At 28.3% G+C, this 20,271-nt stretch overlaps 1 protein-coding gene and 1 long non-coding RNA gene across 3 annotated transcripts; one reads left to right on the top strand and one right to left on the bottom strand.

The window, feature by feature from the left end:
* The first annotated feature begins 1,150 nt into the window (after nucleotides 1–1,150).
* Nucleotides 1,151–3,682, top strand: LOC120088327 (uncharacterized). 2 transcript variants are annotated; one of them, XR_005484894.2, is made up of 4 exons: nucleotides 1,151–1,289; nucleotides 2,327–2,437; nucleotides 2,542–2,594; nucleotides 2,793–3,682. It is a non-coding gene; the product is annotated as an uncharacterized LOC120088327 (long non-coding RNA). The 2 variants fall into 2 exon arrangements; XR_016527415.1 differs by having other exon boundaries at nucleotides 2,327–2,594.
* On the bottom strand, nucleotides 1,181–17,071 carry SCPL25 (serine carboxypeptidase-like 25). Its single transcript, XM_039045535.2, has 8 exons — nucleotides 16,632–17,071; nucleotides 11,192–11,395; nucleotides 2,873–3,048; nucleotides 2,364–2,648; nucleotides 2,115–2,245; nucleotides 1,883–1,978; nucleotides 1,466–1,571; nucleotides 1,181–1,324 (listed from the first exon to the last, which is right to left on the bottom strand). The coding sequence occupies exons 1-8, from the start codon at nucleotides 16,885–16,887 to the stop codon at nucleotides 1,181–1,183; spliced, it is 1,398 nt and encodes a 465-aa protein (XP_038901463.1). The 5' UTR covers nucleotides 16,888–17,071.
* Between the last annotated feature and the right edge of the window lie 3,200 nt (nucleotides 17,072–20,271).

Below are 20,271 nucleotides of genomic sequence, written 5' to 3'. Positions count from 1 at the left end.
AAATGTTCTATCGTTAGTATGGTGATCAATTTATTTGAAGCTTTTTTTTTTGTTAAAAAAAATCAATTTAAAATAAATTTTATAGATATCATTTTTTTTTTCATAGATGCTCTCATTTTTCTCCCATTTCTCTAATTCATACACTAATTTTCTCACAATAAAATATAAACCAAAACTTCAAGTTAACATAAAATCTCATAAAATGTCAATCAAAATCTCTCTTAAAACTTACCAAAATTATAAATAGTCAAATACAAAAAAGACGTATTTGGCTATTAACGTACTCAATTACTAACATACAACCTAGTTAAAACATTTAAGTTTTAAAGTCCCCTTGATACTTCTATTATTATTTTTCTTTTTGTTATAATCTACTGAAAGGGGCAACTTCTTTTTTTTCCTTTTCTTTTTAATGAGATAAACAAATGACAAATATTATAATTTTTAACCATTTTTTTTTAAGTAAGATACAACATTTAAAAGTTTATTTTTATAACGAAATATTAACCATTTTTATTCATATATTAACCTAAAGGATTTTTTTTTTTTTTTTTACTTTTGGGCATTTTCAAAAATTTTTAAAGTTGAAGAGTATTTTTAAAATACACTAACAGTTTCAATCCAAAATTAACTTCAAAATATACTTTTAAACTATTTTTAAAAGTTTAAGAATATTCTTAAAAAAACTTTTAAAGTTTGAAATATATTTTGGCTGTTTTTAAATATAGAAAAATAAACCAAAATATTTATAAAATATAACAAAATTTTAGAAGTATCAATGTCTATCAACGTTTATTATTGATAGTTCTAAAATTTTACTATATCTTGTAAATATTTTCAACAGTATTATCATTTGAAATAATTTTTCAAGATATTTTTACACAAATACAAAGTTTTTAGCTGAGAGAAAAAAAACACACGCATTCACAGATTCAAGTGTTAAGCTTACCCAATGGCCATTTGTCACATTTAGAATAATGGCGTAAAAGAAATGCACAATTACATAATAATCCCTTCTTTCATTCAACTATGCCTCTTTTCTACTATTCACTTAAATTTCTCCTATCCTTCCCCCCCCCCCCCCCCCCCCCCCCCCCCCCCCCCAATCCCCAAACTTGCTAACAGTTTCAAAGAATAAAGCAATTTCTTTGTTCTAAATAGAAAAATTGAAAATGGGGTTTCAAGATTTTGGTAAGGGTTCCCCTTTGAGGAATGATTTGAAAAGCTGAAGAGCAGCTCTTGGTTTGAACAATGGAACTTCATGCCCTGCTCCTCTCACTGTTGCAAAGGTAAGCCCTTCATATACCTCTGTCCAACCTCCCACCTTCATCAAAACCAAAATACATTCCACATTATTTTCCATTCAAATTAGTTGCTCATTATCATAGAGATTTTGATTCTGAATTTGGGTATTTTGTTCTTCATATTGAAGTTCCATGCAATGAGATGAAATCATGAAACTGACCTGGTTTTTGACATACCATGGATACCATGGAACTTTTGTTGTTAATTTTAGCTGTGAAATGGAATATCTTGTTGCTGTTACAGGCACCACTGAGTCCACATCTCCACTGAAAATCATTTCCCACAATGTTGATCGTCAGGTGTTTGATAAAATGCCCCAAAGAAATGGAAGATACTTTTTTGGCTTTATTACCATGATTTATTGATGGGTATCAATCATTTAACATAAAACTTTATGGGTGCTGGTTCGAACACATAGTATCTTCTATCTAGAATATTGAAATCTTACAAGCTTTCTGGAAACTAAATATTATGGGATAAGACTGTTATTATGTGAGATTAGCCAAGTGCATAAATTGACCCGAATCTTTAGTATCAAAGAAAGATGGGCACAAACATGTAGAAAGTGACTACTGACCTGAAAACCCAAACTCTCATGCCACTTGATATCAACTCCCTGTAAATTGGAAGTATTGATACATCGGTGTCGTTCCAATTTCGGTTCAAAAGTTCGCTGCATGAAAGGAAAATGTTGTTCTTTTATGTCAAGAAAGATACTCATGGGCATATATAAACTGTCACCTTTCTTTCTCTCCATAATACACTCTTTAGTTTTAAAGGAAGAAGTTGACGATGCAACATGGATTTACCTGCAAGCAGTCCATCTGTATGGAATTTTTGTTATGTTGGCATGAAGAGCTTTTTGTACATCTGGTCGATTGTAGTATATTTCTGCATATTTCTCGGTACAAGGATCGTAGCCCGCCATTTGCCTGAATGCCTGGTAGTTTATGAAAGCAACATTAATGACTTGATCTCTTTTTCATAGCTCTCATGAACACCATCTTTCTGTCATTGCTAGATGATTTTTGTTTTACAATATAAACAAAGAAAAATACCCGGTGAGGACGGTGAGGCAGTCGCATAGTACTCTGGCGGGTTGCAAGGCTACCATCCGAGTTGTTGCAAGGAGGTGCATAAATGTTGTACTGATCAATATTACCAAACTCTTTATCCATAGCATAGGTGTACAAGGACTCACATTCATTCGATTCCTTTTGTCGACTAAAATCACAGGTGTTAATAAGCTCATGGTACGTCTTATCCGAGATCATGGCGTGGCTCCACCAGTAAGTTACCGTCCCTAAGTTATCATAGTAGTTGTCTGTTACTGCGTTGCCCACCTACATTTCATTCACTTACCCCATTCAAAATCCAATAGCATTCATGACGCCTAATTAGTATAAATCTTCTATGTCAAGTTAAGATTCTCTCCGCTTTTAACCGAGTTATACAATGATGCACATGTGGACGTCTTTACATTGTAGCGGATACAAAGTGAATGATGATTGAAGCAACAAGACAAGAGGAAAGGACAACAACACAAAAGGCAAGGAGAGAAAGTTACCATGATTCCCTTGAGATGGATGGGGTGGGAGGACTTTGCATTGTAGGCCAAGATTTCTCTGGCAAGCTGGGGAACATAGTGACCAGCATAGCTTTCTCCTGTTAGAAAAACATCACGGGTTTTATACCGGGGGAAACGGTCGAGCCATCGAACAAGGAATTCCAAAGAGTCCTTCGCTGAAACAGTGTTTATGATCAGTCACAAGTCCGTCCATCCATCCAGGTACATATAATTCAACAAGTCAGTTTGGAGCAAAAAGCAGAGTGATTACTTTAGCTTCCAAAGGAAAGTATACTGAGTGCTTCCCACAGTGCAATGGCAGTTTTCAAAAAACTGTGAATATAAGCACAAGAAAATAGTCTATGGTTTGTCATTAATTTTTATGAGTGTTTTCAAAATCTGAAGACCACAAGTAGTAAATTATACTCTATCCAATCAAAATATAATTTATATTTAAGTTAGAAAATATATTAAAAATGGGAGGTTGTAATTTTTGGTGATAGAATAATGGGTTAATTGGAGAAGTAGGGATGTTATGGAAATTAAAAAAAAAAAAAAGGGATGAAGTAGTTGGTAAAAGGGGTTGTTTTGAAACTATTTAAGGAAAATGGAGTAATTTTTTGTCCTTATTTGGATGTGTATCTTGAAGAGACGCTTTCAACATTATTTTAATTATTTGAAGAGATGCATTCAAATAATTAAATTAAAAAAAAAAAAAGATGGAATATCAAATCCGTCTGAATGCGTATGTTCAAAAGATGCATGCAAATGCATCGGAATCTCATTGACTGTAACGAATTTGTCCACAAACAACCTTCTTTCACCTTCCTCCTTTTAACATCTTTTTCATATTCCTCCTCCAAATTTGATAGTCATCTCAATTTCTACCATCTTCCTCACATGTTCATATTATTATTTTATTTTAGTGCAACATTTTTTGGTAAGTAGATATATTTTTGTTATTTAATGAAATATTTAGTTTCTCATGACTTTGTATTGATTCTTTTTATTATTATTTTGTTTACAATAGATATTGTTTCGGAGAAAAATTCTACAAAAGATCATTCAAAGGCTTTTTTCTTGTAAGGTACAACGTTTGTCTTTTAGTAAGTCATATTTTGGTCATTTAATAGAAAATTAAGTTTCTCATAATTTTATATTATTTTTTTAATTTTGTCTACTGTGGATATTATAGAAAAATTCTACAATCGATCATTCGAAGGTTATGTATATAGTTATTTACTTTTATTTAAAATGATGTATTGAATATCGAATGTTTGAATGTTATTGTTGTTATTATTATTATGTTTACGATTTATTTAATCATTAGTTTATTTAGTCATTATCGTTATTATTATCTCTATATAAGATAATGTTTATAATTGATTTCCAAAATGAGAATGCATGTCCATATAAGAAAATTTTATGATACATGAAACATGATTCGCTTAAAAAGTAATTTTAATTTACTCTCTTTCATATTAATATATTTTCGTTATTTAATAGAAAATTCAGGTTTTCCATGATTTTGTACTCATTTTTTTATTATTATTAAGGTGGATATTATTTTAAAAAAATGTTCTTTTATAAAAATAGGAAACCCACAACCAAAAATAAGAAAGGAGAATATCATCAAATCGGTGTCCAAATATGTTAATTAAGCAAATTTTTTTTTTTTTTTTTGTTAAGAATTGAACAATAATTTAATAACACAAACTTTCCATTTTCAACCCATTGTTCGAACATTTTTTTAACAAATGAATTGATTGTGAATTTAGGTTTAAATGTTTGAAATGAATACAACAAAAAAAGTTAAATGTTTTTTTTTAATATAATTGACCTAATTAAACATTCAAATAAAAACTATTAAATGTTTTAAATGTTCAAATTAAAATTTCATTTGGAGTATAATAAAATCTTGGATTTATTACGATATATTAATTTAAACCATAAGTTGTTTATTATGATATATTAGTTTAAATCATAAGTTTTTTTAGTTCATCAATTTTAACTATAAACCTAAATAAGTCTTCATTCCATAAAAATTCTATATCTAGTTTATAATGATATATTAAGCATGAAGATACTAAATTTGGACATTCTAACATAGACTGAATATTAAATTTGGATATTTTTCTTCTTAATATATACTTACATAGTCTATGATAAATATCAGATTGCATTGGTCAAACTACAATGGACATTGTGGGGTTTCTATGTTATATGCATGGAAACATTGTTAATGGACCAAACGGTCTACAATATAATAAGCAACCATCTCTTCGTATAAACATGTATCGTCAAGTTGACATCAACACATTAATCGACGGATTACGTAATGCAATATCCGTAGATAGAGATGATGGGGTAGAGGTAATATTTAGATATGGCAGTTATGTAGTGAGATCTACTTTCTATATTCCTATCTCATTATGAAGTGAAGTTGATGTATGGTTTATGTTGAGCAATGCTCCATACCCTCCAAATACAGTTGAACTGTGTATATCCCAACCCAATGTCCCAAGTCCAACTTCAACGAGAGAAATTGAAACTACCATTGAGTTGGAAAGGCATAATGTAAAGGATGAGCCTTATGATCCAACTATTGCCATAAACGACAAAGAAGTTGAAATAGACAATGATGATATCTATCTAGATCAAGTACCTGGTGAATTTTATGGTATTCACGAAGTTTCTGAAACATTTACTAAAATAGACCTGAACGACGTGAACATTGTACCCGATCCAACAACGGAGGGAGACAATAATATAGATTCTGATTCCTTGCTTAAGGGGATGGTATTCAATTCGAAATTGGATTTAAAGAAATGCAGCGTAGAGTTATTTAATCATTTGACATCAAAATTTTGAAGTTATTGAGTCGAAGAAAATAGTATGGGATGTTAGGTGTAAAGGATATGACAACTATTGCACGTGGAGACTTCGTGTTGTCTGCCGTAAAAGACACGACAAATTTGAAATTACCTAGTATAATGGCTTTCATTCCTGTGTGTATGTAAGACTAAGTCGGGATCACAATCAATTGGACTCAAATCTAATTGCGACTGAGGTAAGCATCGTATTTTAAAAAATCCGTTTGTTGATGTCAAAACATTACAAGATATTATCTTGAAAAAATATGGCTATTCTGTTAGTTATTGGAAAGTGAGGGACAGAAGAAGGAAAACATTAAGATATTTGGAGATTGAATCAAATCTTATAATTTGCTGCCTAAATGGATGAATATTTTATAAATCACAAATCCCGATACAATTATCCATCGGAGGCTAAATGAGGTGGATTGTGATGATAGGATTGTCATGTTCAATAGCATGATTTGGTCATCTAGACCTGTTATTGAGAGTTTCAAGTACTGCAAACCGCTTCTTCAAATTGATGAAACCCATTTGTACGAAAAGTATGAAGGAACATTATTGATAGCTACCTCAGTCGATGCAAATGGTTACGTCTATCCAATTGCATACGCTATTGTACCGAAGGAAAGTGCAGACTCATGGGGTTGGTTTTTTAAAAATTTATGGGATCATGTGGTGCATGGAAGGGAAGGAATGTGTCTAATTTCAGATAGACACAAAGACATTATATCTATCGTGAGAAACCTTAACAACAACTGGGCAGGAGTAAACCATAGATTTTACTTGTGACATGTGGCGAGTAATTTTAACGACAAATATAAGAATAGTATATTGCAAAGCTTGGTATCTAATGCAGGATCGAAATTTCAAGGTTGAAAGTTTAATGACTGTATGGCCGAACTTCAAACAACAAATCCTAATTGCTTATGATTTTTTACTTCCATAGATCCTAAGCAGTGGACATAGTCACATGATGGTGGTCATCGTTATGGATGTCTAATCACGAACATAATCGAAAGTACAAATGTTGTTCTGAAAGGAGCTAGAAAACTACTCACTACAGCACTAGTCCAAGCAACATTCTACGGAACTATCGCTTATTTCAATGCCCGTCATGTAAAAATAGAGACTACTCTTGAATCTATAGAGTGTTTCACAAGGTAAATTATTCACATCTTAGTTATCCCACATATTCATACTAACTATGGAGGTATTCTAAGTAATTGTCGTATATGCATAGGTATGCAGCTAAGAAATTAACTCATTGGGAACAATGTGCCACTAAATATACAGTTAACATATTTGACAATCGAACAGGGTTGTGTGATGTCACCACATCAATCAATCAAATAACACTGAAGGGTGGAACCACACACTGAATAAGTTAAATGAAAGAACATACACATGTAATAAGTGGCCAAATTATGGAATCTCATGTTCTCACGCTATGGCTGCATGTAAGACCATTAGGTTAGACTCCTTGTACTACATTAAAGATTATTATAAAATTCTCACTTACGTGGCTTGTTATTCACCTTAGTTTGAGCCCATCCCAATAAAAAATGTTGGCCTGATCCTAACTTCCCCACTATTTATCCAAACGGATCACGAGTTAGAAAAGTTGGCAGATCGTGTACTTCTCGCATGCAAAACAAGATGGATTGGAGGGAACGTTAGAAGACACATTGTACAATTTGCAGACAAGAAGGACATAAGAGACAGAATTGTCCCAATCGGGCTTGCGATGCAATTTAGTCATTGGATTTCGTCTTTTATTGTTTAATTGCATACCAAAACAATTTTTAAAGTCATTATCTTGTTATTCAATTCTTTTTCAAGCCAATTTACCAAATATGACATTATCTGCTATAAGGGCCTTATGTAGACTCACCTCTATATATCGAGTGTGATATTTCGATGGTGATGTTCCAATGGAAGAACAAGGTGATCCAACAAGACATCAGGATAATCCTATTCGACCTAATGTTCAAAATGAATATCTAGCAACCTCATTCGATCATTTTACACGTAGTTCCATGATGTCATCTCCTTCAACATTTGAATTTTTTTCAACAACCCTTAGTACACTAGGTATGGAAGAAGGGCAAACTTCACATGTCTGTCTAGATGTCCATAATCAGTATGTGACATATCGACATCATGGTGAGGATATACACTTTATGAAGGGTATACATTAAAGATTATTACAAAATTCCAATTTATCTGGCCTGTTATTCACCTCAATTTGAGCCCATCCCGATAAAAAAAACATTGGTCTGATCCTAACTTCCCCACTATTTATCCAGACGAATCACGAGTTAGAAAAGTTGGTAGACCGTGTACTTCTCCCATGCAAAACAAGATGGATTGGAGGGAACGTTATAAGACACATTGTACAATTTGCAGACAAGAAGGACATAATAGACAGAATTGTCCCAATCGGGCTTGTGATGCGATTTAGTTATTGGATTTCGTCTTTTATTGTATAATTGCATACCAAAACAATTTTTAAAGTCATTAACTTGTTATTCAATTCTTTTTCAGGCCGGTTTACCAAATATGACATTATCTGATATAAGGGCCTTGCGTAGACTCACCTCTATATATCAAGTGCCGTCGATGATCCGATGGAAGAACAAGGTGATCCAGCAAGACATCAGGATATTCCTATTCGACCTAATTTTCAGAATGAATATCCAACAAACCCATTCGATCATCTTACACGTAGTTTCATGATGTCATCTCCCTTAAATTTGAATTTTTCCAACAACCCTTAGTACACTTAGTATGGAAGAAAGGAAAACTTCACGTGTCCGTCCAGATGTCCATGATCAATATATGACATACCGACATCATGGTGAGGGTATACACTTTACAGATGAGGGCCAACCATCAAGTGTAAGAGGTCGTGGCAATCGTGGACACTATGTGAGTCAACATAATCGATCTAGGCGTAATAGAGGATCGTATTATGATCATGAATAAAGAAAACTGTACTCATAATCAAAATTTTTATTCAAATAAAAAAATGCACTTTGACCAAATATTATTAAATGCATCCATGCACTTTGACTAAATATTATTAAATGCGTCCGTTGAACAGACACATTTTATTGAATGCGTCTATTGAGGAGATGCATTCATCTTTTTTTTTTCTTTTCTTTTTATTTAATTATTGAATGCATCTCTTGAAGAGACACGTTTTTCTTGAATAGACACATTCAACAAAAAATTAATAAAATAATGTTGAATGTGTCTCTTCAAGACACATATTCAAATAAGGACAAAAAAATATCCTCATTTTCCTAAATAGTTCCAAAATAATCATTTTTACTCAATTAACTTCTAAAACATCCTTATTTCTCCGATTAACCCTAGAATAACAAAATGAAATTCAAAGAAAATGTTATGAAATAAAGGTACAAAGGGGCAGTAGTTGATTGGACAAGGAACCATCAAAACCACCTGTGTACAATTGCATAATCAAGGCCATAATCTACTGCGGTTGAGCACATTTTATTGTGATGCACCCGCTCAATCCTAGTTGTAAATTATCTTTGACTACTTTTATTCTTTCAAAATGATTCCACTTTGTCAAGGGTGATCGTGACTGTCACGACTAACGCTCACACGGAATTATCGAAAAGGTGGTCAACTATTTGAAAATATAATAATCATTTATAACCATTTTATTTTTTATTTTTATTTTTAAAAATTAAGTTTATAGATATTATGTTCCTTCAAAATTTTTCTTTTGTTATTTATTAGATTTAAAAAATAAAGCTAAATTTTGAGAACTTTAAAAATTGTTTTTATTTTGAAATTTGGTTAACAATTCAACCATTGTACTTAACAATGATATAAATCATGGTAAAAAATATGGATGATGTAAATTTAATTTTTAAAAATAAAAATAAAAAAATTAATAATTACCAAACAGGAGCTAATGTTTCTGTTTTTTATGAAATTTAAGGTGAAGTAACAATTGAATCATTTAACTTCTTTTTAAAAAAATAAAACAAAAATAATAAATCATTTCATTTCAGAAATAAAATTGGTTCAATTCGGTTAAGATTTTGGTTATAAAATAATATATAATTACAAATTCCCCTTTTAACAACAACAAACAATAATAATAAAAAATAATCCTTTTTTGAGACTTAAAGAAATGGACAATTATTATGCTACACTTATATCATACATCCCTTTGTATAAGATAGTAAGTAATAATAATAATAATAATTTAATATTCTATCTTTTGAAAAAGTGTTGTCACATGACAATTTTACTCTTTTATTGGGTAATTAGCTTTGTGCAATTTAACCTGCACCTAAATTTTCAAACCTGTAGATGGATTATCATATGAGTTTCAAAAATGTTATCAAACGTCTATATTATGTAGAAACTATTTATCTTTGTTATAGAATTGACCTAGGACAATGGTACTTAAAAGACTAAAGATCTGATTTAAGTTCATTATGATTTAGATCTTCTTGCTTATTACTTAAACTCGTTTATGAATTTTTTTTCTTTTTTCTTTTTCTTTTTTTTTTTTTTTTACAAATTTAGATTTTAAATTTTGAATGTTGTTACTATGGTCTTTGAATTTTTCAAAGAGTATTAATGTAGGCTCTATTTGATAACCATTTAGATTTTTATCTTCAGTTCTTAAAAATAAGTTTAATTTTCAAAAATCAAATGATTAATGATTATGAAACAGGGTTTTAATTTTTAGATTTTTTAATTCATGATTTGTATACATAAAATCATATTTATATTTAATAAGATCATTTACATCTCAAAATTGAAAAACTAAAGATATATTAAACACTTTTAAGTTAAAAAACCTAATATAAATTCAAATTCAAGATTAAACTGGTAAGTTAAGGAAAAAAACATATCTATTTTTACTTGAACATTAGTAAGTAGTAATATTATTAAATTTTCAGGAAAAAAACCGATTATTAAGATAAAAATATATTATACAGCCAAAAAAATGTTTTTTTTTTTTTTCTAAACTAATACATATATAGTTGATTATAGTGAATCAATATATTAGTTAATTATGCCAAGATAAACCTAATTCAATTATGCATTCTTAATTCAAAGTTTTGCACAGATCAAAATATATATATTAGACAATCATAAATTTATATAAAATTAAATAAAATCCACATTAATTTTTGTATTTAAAATTATGCAATGATCAATTAGTTTCACAAGATATTATATTCAAAAGTTTATAAACAAAGTCTGAAATGTTGATATAAATGAAAATATCGATAAGTATGAGATATTTTATCATATTTTTATAATTTTTATATGATATAATGGAAATACCGATTCAATCTCGTTAAGGTAAATAGAAATTTTAAAATCTTGGTTATGACCACATTCAACAAATTTACACACGAAAAGTAAGGAGAAGAGAAAAGTAGGATACCAGTACGACGGTCACCGGTGTCGAGTAGGTCGGAGGAGCAATTGGTGTACGAGAACCCGACGCCGGCAGGAGTTTCGAGGAAGAGGAGGTTGGCGAGGGAGTTCCAAGAAAACTTGTTGGGTACTAAGCCGGAGGCCGTCTTGTTGATTCTAAAGGGACCAATCTCTTCCGAAGCTCCATAAGCTATGGAGGAGCAACCGGGACCTAACAAATTAAATTCAATCAAATACATAACAATAATAATTCGGAAAAATATATGTCTCTATTTTTTGGATCTAGTTTCTATTTGATTTCTAAATTTCAAAATGTTATACATTTAGTTTTTAAATTTTGAGTTTGGTTTTAATTTATTCTCTAAATTTTAAAATTTTATAATTTTACCTTGACATTTAAGTTTTGTTTGAATTTGGTTCCTAGATTTCAAGATTTTCACTTTTAACTTCGATTTTTCATTAAATATTAATTTTCTACCTTTATGTGATAAGTTATGTTAATAAATTTTAAATAATTAACATAATTATAATTAATTAAGTTTCACTATTTTTTATCACATTTAAAATTTTACTTCATGGTTATTTTAAATTAATTAAGAGATATTGGCATTAATGATTGGGAGTGAACATTTAATGAAAAATTGAAGTTAAAATTGTAAAATCTCAAAAGTTAGAGACCAAATTGAAATAAAACTCAAATCTCAAGGATAAAATTGAAACATTTTTAAACTTAGAGATTAAATTGAAACTAAACTCAAAATTTAAGAACTAAATTTGTAATATTTTAATATTCGAAGGACAGAATAAAAAATACAAAATATAGGGACGAAAAATATATTTTTAAAATGGGAAATTGTGCTTCTTTTCAAAAATTGGCTCATCATTAAAATCTTGCTTCACACAATATCAAGACCATGTTGCATAATGAAGCAAATATTAACTTTTGCTCTTTACTACTCTATGGATTCATTGTTTTCCCTTGCATTAAAAAAAAGTTACCTTTTAAAAAAAAAAAAAATCATTTTTTAGTTGGTTAGAAAGGGAGAGAACAATGAAAAGTCATTTTCATATTGTTCTAGTTATGTAATTAGTAATGAATGAAATGAGTTGATTTGAAGTTTTCATTCTTATTCAAAACTATTTCATTCCAAATATATTATTTATTCAAAAGAAGAAAAAAAAAATACCTTTCATATGAAAATGTGAGTTTAGTATTGTCAAAAACATCATAGGATTAATATAAGTTGGATTCCTCTCCCTCAAATTTAAAAAAAAAAAAAAAAAAAAAAAAAAAATTATATCCATAATCTATCTAATCAACTATCAATTTTGAAGTTTGAATCTCTCATCATATGTATTGTGGAACTCTAAAAAATCTATCTAATTATATAGAAGAAATAAAAGAAGAATAGAATGGAGTGATGGTATAAAAAGAGAGTTAAATATACATAAAAAAAAAGTTTAAATACCACTTTGATCCCAATGCTTTAAAATTTATTTCATTTCGGTCTATAAACTTCTAAGTTTGTTCCATTTTAGTCCATAAACTTTCAAAATGTCTATTTTAGTCCCTAAACTTAAAAAAGAAATCATTTTGGTCATTAATATAATATCTTTCCATCTAATATTTAATGGTCAAATGTAAGTCTCTGATCTATATGACTTGGAAATCATGGTCATATTAACATGTTTAGTACATATACTTAAATTATATCATTAATTTATTTAAAATAAAATAAATATAAAGATCGAAATAATTACTTTTATTTTAAAATTATATAAATCAAAATAAAATTTATTTAAAAGTTAAAAAGGATCACATTAAAAAAAAAAAAAAAAAAAAGTTTGAAAGTTAATGAGAAAGAAGCAAAGATATTATAGGGTATAGACAATGGCATTGATGGTTTGCTCCCAATACATAGCTGACAATATGACCTAACACAATATAAATTAAATTGGCAGCTGCCTCTGTCCTTTTATATTCATTATTAGGAGGCCCTCCTTCACCCTCTTTGTACTAAAAACATCTCTTAATATTCACATCATATCTACTAATCTTATGTCGTTGTTTATAAATGTTGAAGCACGAGAAGAAGTATCAACTTTCTCGTAGTCTTAAAAAAAGTTTCACTTCGCTAACACTCTTTTTCTCACACACGTCTCACAGAGAGAGATTCATATATAGATGAAAGAAAAAAAAATGTTTTCTATATTCATCGCTATTATTTCTGTTTTAAAGTGAATTTGTGACGACTTTTGAAAATAGTTGTTTCGAATATATTTTGTTAAATTTTTTTAAACGATTTTAACTGACGAGAAGTTTTTACCTTTTTTACCATTTTATGTTAAGTCACTTTTGTCTTTTTTTTTTTTTTTTTTCTCAATGTATGTTTTTTTTCCTTCTTTTTGGAAGGTTCTTTTTACTTTGTGTTTCTTGTTGCATCTTCATGCATTTTGTATCCATCGGAGCAACATGTGTTTGTGTTTAATACTATAACTACATAATTTCAACATAGACTTGATTAATATTCTTAATAAAAGAGTTAAAAGTTAACCATATTCATCTCACATATTGTTAAATTGAAAAAAAATATAACAAAATATTATAGTTTTAAACTAACAATTAAGCAAGTTTAACAGCCATAAGAGTATTAATAAAATTTAAAAATCAATTTATCCGACTCTACTAATTTAATAGGACAATCGTATGACTTTACAACATTTCATCGTAAAAAAAAACTAGTAAGATATTAAACTATAAAGAGTCGTCTGGACCCCGACTTCAAGTGGATGGAGTATAGCTCACTCCATGTTAAAGACTCCAGTTATAATAGTTGGTATTTTTAACTATTATAACATACAACTAACAATAATATTACTATTTCAAATCACTCTTTGTTACATTATTTACAATTTACTACTCATCCTTTCTTTTTTATTTTATTATCATTTTCTATCCAACACAGATTATCAAACCTAGACTAAAATAGTTTACATCTCAACCGCAAACTATTAGAACTCACATATTATAACAACTATTAACTATAATAACTAATGTAATGTCCTAAACCCCCCTAAATAGAAAACCACGATAATTAGAACTCATTTTCTCAAACATTTTTTTAATTATTTGTACCACCTTAAATAAATAGTAAGTCAATTTAGAAAAAAATTTATAGTATTTAAGGTGGTCAAAAGATATTATTTAAAAGAAAAAAAAAAGTAATATTATTTTATATTGTAGGTGTGATATTTGTATTTGGTATTGCCTTGCCTTGTACAGCCTATTAGTGGTTGGATCATCATTCCAAGGCAGACAGTAGGGCAGTGAAGTGTTTGATATCTCTTTGGTTTTTTTTTTTAAGGGCCCCTTCTCCCTCTATTTTTTATTATTATTATTATTATTATTATTATTATTATTATTATTATTGGTCATAAATAAAACCATGGGGGAGTTATTGACTGTGGCTTGTCCTTTCACTGCAAAACGCTGTGAATAAAAATAACTATACCTACAAAAAAATCTTTAATAAAATCCTCTCATTTTCAAGGCAACCCATTAAAGTTTTTACACAGTTCCAAGAATTTCTTCTTCTTCTTTTTTTTTCTTCCCCTCTCATCAATATTATTATATATGATGTCGGCAACCCAAAATTAAATTCACAAGTTGGAGCAAGCCAATGTTAATTAATGCATTCTTTTCTTTTCCCCTTCTTTTTAGAATTGTTAATTAATGGGGTTTATTGAAACAGAGAAAAATAAATATTATACTGTCAATTTAGTTTTTAAACTTTTAAATTTATTATAATTTCTTAATTGGATTTAAATTCTTTTAAAAAACAAAAAATACGATCTATCTAGTTTCTACCCTTTATATTAAATGAAATTTATCTTTTTGATCCTTGAACTTACAAAACTACCCATTTAGGACTCGTCTGGTAGCGATTTAGTTTTTGAAAATTAAGTTTATATATACTATTTCTAATTTACAAATTTATTTCTTTGTTATCTACTTTTTATTAATTATTTAAAAAACTTTAAAAAATAGCTTTTAAAAACTTTTTTTTTTTTTGGAATTTGGTTAAAATTCAACCATTGTATTTAAGAAGATGCAAATTTAAAAAAAAAAAAAACAAAAAATAAAATGGTTACCAAACAGGGTTTTATTTTTTTTTAACTTAAAATTTTTTAAAAAGAAAGTTGATTGATTTACTAGACAAAAATTTGAAAGTTTAAAATCTCATTAGATATAAAATTTATACTTGTAGTTAATAGATCAATCAACTTTAAAAAAATTTTAATTTAAGGAGACACTAGATACAAAATAAAAAATTTGAAGATTTATTAGATACTTTTAAAAATTCTAAAATCAAATATATACAAAAATACTAAAGTTGAGAAATTAAACTACTTGCAATCTAACCTTCAAGAAAAATTATAAACGATTCATTTTGGGTACACAAAAAATATAGAAGTAAATATTAACTTTTCAACCTTAAAATATATAAATATATATATATATTAAAGAAACAATAAAAATGGATAAAATGGTAATAGTTGTTTGAGGAAAAAGACAATTGAAAATCATGTTACTCAAAACCAGCCGATGTAACAGTGCCACCTCTTTTTTTTTTTTTTTTTTTTTTAATTTCTCCTCACTCTTAGCCCTCCATTCAAATTAAAATCCCATTTTTTTTAAAAAAAATAAAATCTTTTTATATATACAATTAAAAGATAGGGAGGAGAGAGAAGAAACAAAGCCATTGTACAGTACAAACGTTTCAATGAAAAAAAAAATTGTCGAAAAAAATGGTAATTGTCAAGTGTTTGTTCTACTTTTAAAGAAAATCAATTTTACTGGCAATTAATTGGTACAAATTTTTCATTTCAGTCTTTTATGAAACTTATGCATGTATGTGAGTATATATGTATGCAAAGTTGTTAAAATATTTAATAATAATTTTGGTTTTTCATTTTTTAAAATTAAATCGTTTTAATCTCATTTTCTTATCGTGTTTGTCATAATTAAATTTTTAGTTAAATTTTGTTATCTTTTCTTTCCAAAATTTGACTTGTTTTTTTTAAAAACAATAATAAAGCAAGAAATTTAGAGATGCAAGAAATGTTTTAGACTTAAACGATGCTTTAATGAGTGATATTTTGTAGTAACTTGACGACTTTCATTTAATTGTTTTTTCTTTTTTTGATCATATATGGAGTGAGAGATTGTATGTCGGATTTTGAAGTTAATAATACAAGTTCAAATAGTTCGATCATATTAATAAAAATTTGAAAGTTTTAATAGAAGATATATATCGAAATGAATTGAGTTATACGGGAATGGAGGTAAAATATTAGAAAATTTAGTAATAATTAGATAAAAATGAAAATAATAGTAGGAGGGAAATTAAATTAAAAAGGAATTTGTGAGTGAGAGTGAGACAGACCTCCGTTGAGCCAAACGACGAGGGGCTTGGAGAGGGGTTGAAGAGAGGCTTCAGTGAGCCAATAGAAGAGGGCTCGACCGGCGGCCCGGTTCACGGTGACGTAGCCGGAGAACTGCTCGAAAGACACCTCCGGCTGCCCGGGAAGGGCGGAGATTCTATCGCCTGCGGCGGCGTCTTCGTGGGCGTGAGTGGGAAAAATGATGGCTACAAGGAGGACAAGGGTGGTGAGTGTGAAGTAGATCTGAGAGTTTGCCATGGCGACGGGCGGCCACCGTGTGAGGACGGCGGAGGAAAGGAAATTTTTAATTTTAATTTTAATTTATTGGGCTTTTTTTTTGTGTTTGGCTTTGTAGTGAGTTTGATGGGGAAGACTGTTTTTCAGTTTGGATTAAATAGAGGGAGAGAGAAGGAGAGAGAGATTTGGGCAACAATTATAAAGTTGGATAAATAGTTGTCTTTTTTTTTTTTTTTTTTGAGTGGACGGTTGAAATTAGGGTAGTTTTATTGGATGACCACAATGCATGAGTTACATAATTTTCTCCCACATGTTGACATTTTAGGTTTCTATAGATTCAACATTGATCGCCACGAAGGATGAATCATAATTTCTCTCGTATCATAGAAAAAATTACAAAACATAAGAAATAAATAACAAAATATCATTAATATAAAATTGATATAAATAATATAACACTTGTCTAAAATAGTTTAAAATTTATTTTCTTGAATTTTATGTTTTTATAATTTTTCTAGAAATATTCATCGAAATCAACATTTTATCGATATTTCTATTGAAATTCTGGTAAAATTAGTATCTCGATATTTTCGCTGACATCGATATTTTAAACCTTTGTTATATAGTGGTGATTAAAAATTAGAAATCCAGATTGTTTGTTTTCTTTTTAAGAATTGGAAGGGGATGCTTAAATTAAATTGGAGCTAAATTATAACCATTAATAATGTTTTATATAACTAAAATTCTTTAGAATTTCGGATTTAAAGTCAAACTTGAAATGGGATATTGGTAATCTAAGAATGTGTGATCATTCAAATTTATACTTCAATGATAGTTTTAAAACGTTTATAAAAGATCAAAAGTTATTACACGATATTTTTTAAATGACATTGGAGATTGACATTTAAATTAAAAAATATATTATAATGTTTTCTTAGTGATTCTTTTTTTAATTATTTAATATGTGTGTGTGGGGAAAAAAAAACACTAATTAAGTGCATTTCCTCATGAAACACTTGACAAGGGTGTTGGGTACTAGTGAGTGTTTGACTTACACATGGAATGGTTCGAATTTGACATGAAAATTATTTATTGAGTTTTTTTTTTCCTCCAAATATATTGACACAAAGGTTTAAGTGATGATATTCTAATAGTATATGAGAATTAGTGTTAGGGTTCTATATTGATAGAATGTAATTTGTTTTAATCATTATTTAATCATAATTTTTCAAGAGACAATTTTTTCTTTCCTTTTATTTTATTAATACTTTATATTTTTTATTGTTATTGTTGAGTAAGCTACAAAAGATAAATGCAGTCTAAAATGTAATCAATTAATAGGTTTTTAAACTTTTAATTTTGTGTCTAACATACTTCTAATAAATCCTTAAACTTTCGAATTTGTCTAATAAATTCTTAAGTTTTCATTTTGTATCTAATTAGTCCTTGAACAATCCAATTTTTATTTAAAAAAATTTTGAACTTGTTAGATACAATATTGAAAATTTAATGTCTTATTAGACATAAACTTCAATTTTATGTCTAATAGATTCATTGAAACTAAAACAATGTTGAACGAGTCAGAGACTTTATTAGATACAAAATTAAAAGCATAAGTACCTATTTGATAATTTTAATATTCTGGGACCAAGTAAATACAATTTAAAAGTTAGGGACTTAGGCTACATTTGGCATTGTGTTAGTTGTGTCAAAAACTATTTGAAAAAAATCTAAATCATTTTTGCGTTTGGTAAAATAAATTTAAATTATATCGGTTAAAATCACTTTTAAAAACTCGTTAGTTTCACGTCTATTATCCTACTAGCTTTTAGATTCTTCTAAAACCAGGTAAAATCTTTAATTAATATTTAGTTTTCAAATGTATACTTTAAAAGGAAGATTTATTTTATATATTTATCTATTTCTCACATGATCAAATCTATTTTTATTTTTATTTTTTATGAGTTAAATGCATCAATTTTTTTTTTCTAGAAAAAGGTATACTACATTGGTTTTTTAAAAAATAAAGCTACTTCCCTTAATATTTAAAAATTAATGAAAATTTTTCAAAAATAGAAAAAGAAGAGAAACTATTTACATAAAATAGTAAAATTTTAATCTTTTTTACAGAGACGGATAGAAATCTATCAGTTTCTATCAGTGATAGAAATTGATAGAAGTCTATTACTGATAGACACTAATAGAAGTTGATAGAAGTTTATCAGTATCTATTAGTATTTTTTTTTTGCTATTTCTGTAAATAGTTTGACATTTTTTTATCTGTAAAAAATTCCCAAAATTAATTTATAACAAATAAAACCTATCATATTAACAAATTATTTAAAATTTTAAATTACAAAGAAAAATTAAGTTAATTAAAAGTCTATTTTAGTTTTTATATCTAAAATAAGATATTTTTGCATTTATTTACCAAACACTCTAACCTATTTCTTCAATTTAAAATGAAATTTACCAAACAATATTTGACTTCTTTTCATAGTTGCTTTTTTTTTTTAAAAGCACAACTGCTAGCAATTATTTTAAAAGCTACAACAATCCTAAACGAAATCCTAATAGACAGAAACATTAAAAATTCAAGGAGTAACGTTGCAATTTAACCTACATACATTATCTACATCATCTATCTCTTTTAGAGCATGTTTGTGAGTGAAATGACCACTCAAAATCACTTTTGATATGCCTAAAATCATTTTTCTTCTAGAATTGCGATTTTGGCAATGATGAAAAAAGTGATATATCATTTTTATCAAATTTTCTCTCTCGAGTGGTTTTTAACTCTCTAGTTTTTTCTCTCCTAAACTTTTCTCTCTAGGTTTTTTTTCTTTTTCTTTTTTTTACTTCTTTCTCTACCATTTGCTCCTGAAATTTTGTATGTGTTGCTCACTCTTAAGTTTTTTTTTCCTCTTTAATGTTATTCTTTATATCTTTTCTAGTATTTAATTTTGAAAATAAGTCATTTTTTTTTAAAAAAATAAAATGTCAAAACAACCTCTACAATAATTTCAAAGTTTTTAAATTTTTTTTATCAAAATAGTTTAAATAAAAATATTTTTTTAAAAAAATATATTTTTCTTTCATCAATCCAAGCGGACCTTAAACATGTAATTGATTCTTTGATGCAAACTTTTATTTCTGTTTAATCCATTTGGAAGTTAGTTTGATGTGAAGTTGTCCTCTTCTAATCTTCCATTAATTTCCACAAAATAAGTTTGACCATGTTTTGTTTGAGTGCCTTTTTTTCCTCCACTTTCTGTTCCTTTCCCTTTCTATTTTCCTTTTTTATTTTTCTTTCCCCTTCTTCTCATCAGTTGTGTCTTGTCTGAATTATCAATGTACAACTATTTCTATTTCTATTTTTCTTTCCAATAATAATAATAATTTGTC

Source organism: Benincasa hispida, chromosome 1, assembly GCF_027475165.1.
Source record: "Benincasa hispida cultivar pf3 chromosome 1, pf3_genome.v1.1, whole genome shotgun sequence".
NCBI classification, from domain to species: Eukaryota; Viridiplantae; Streptophyta; class Magnoliopsida; order Cucurbitales; family Cucurbitaceae; genus Benincasa; species Benincasa hispida.
Note: the sequence above shows the minus strand (reverse complement) of the source record. Positions and strands in the feature narration are given on the sequence as shown.

Excerpts from the sequence above, each read along its gene's own strand:
- SCPL25 (XM_039045535.2), bottom strand. The coding sequence starts at position 16,887 with ATGGCAAACTCTCAGATCTACTTCACACTCACCACCCTTGTCCTCCTT. Across the intron at positions 11,396-16,631 it reads CGTCGTTTGGCTCAACGGAG|GTCCCGGTTGCTCCTCCATA; the intron begins GTCTGTCTCACT and ends TTAATTTGTTAG. Across the intron at positions 2,246-2,363 it reads TGCCTCACCGTCCTCACCGG|GCATTCAGGCAAATGGCGGG; the intron begins GTATTTTTCTTT and ends ATAAACTACCAG.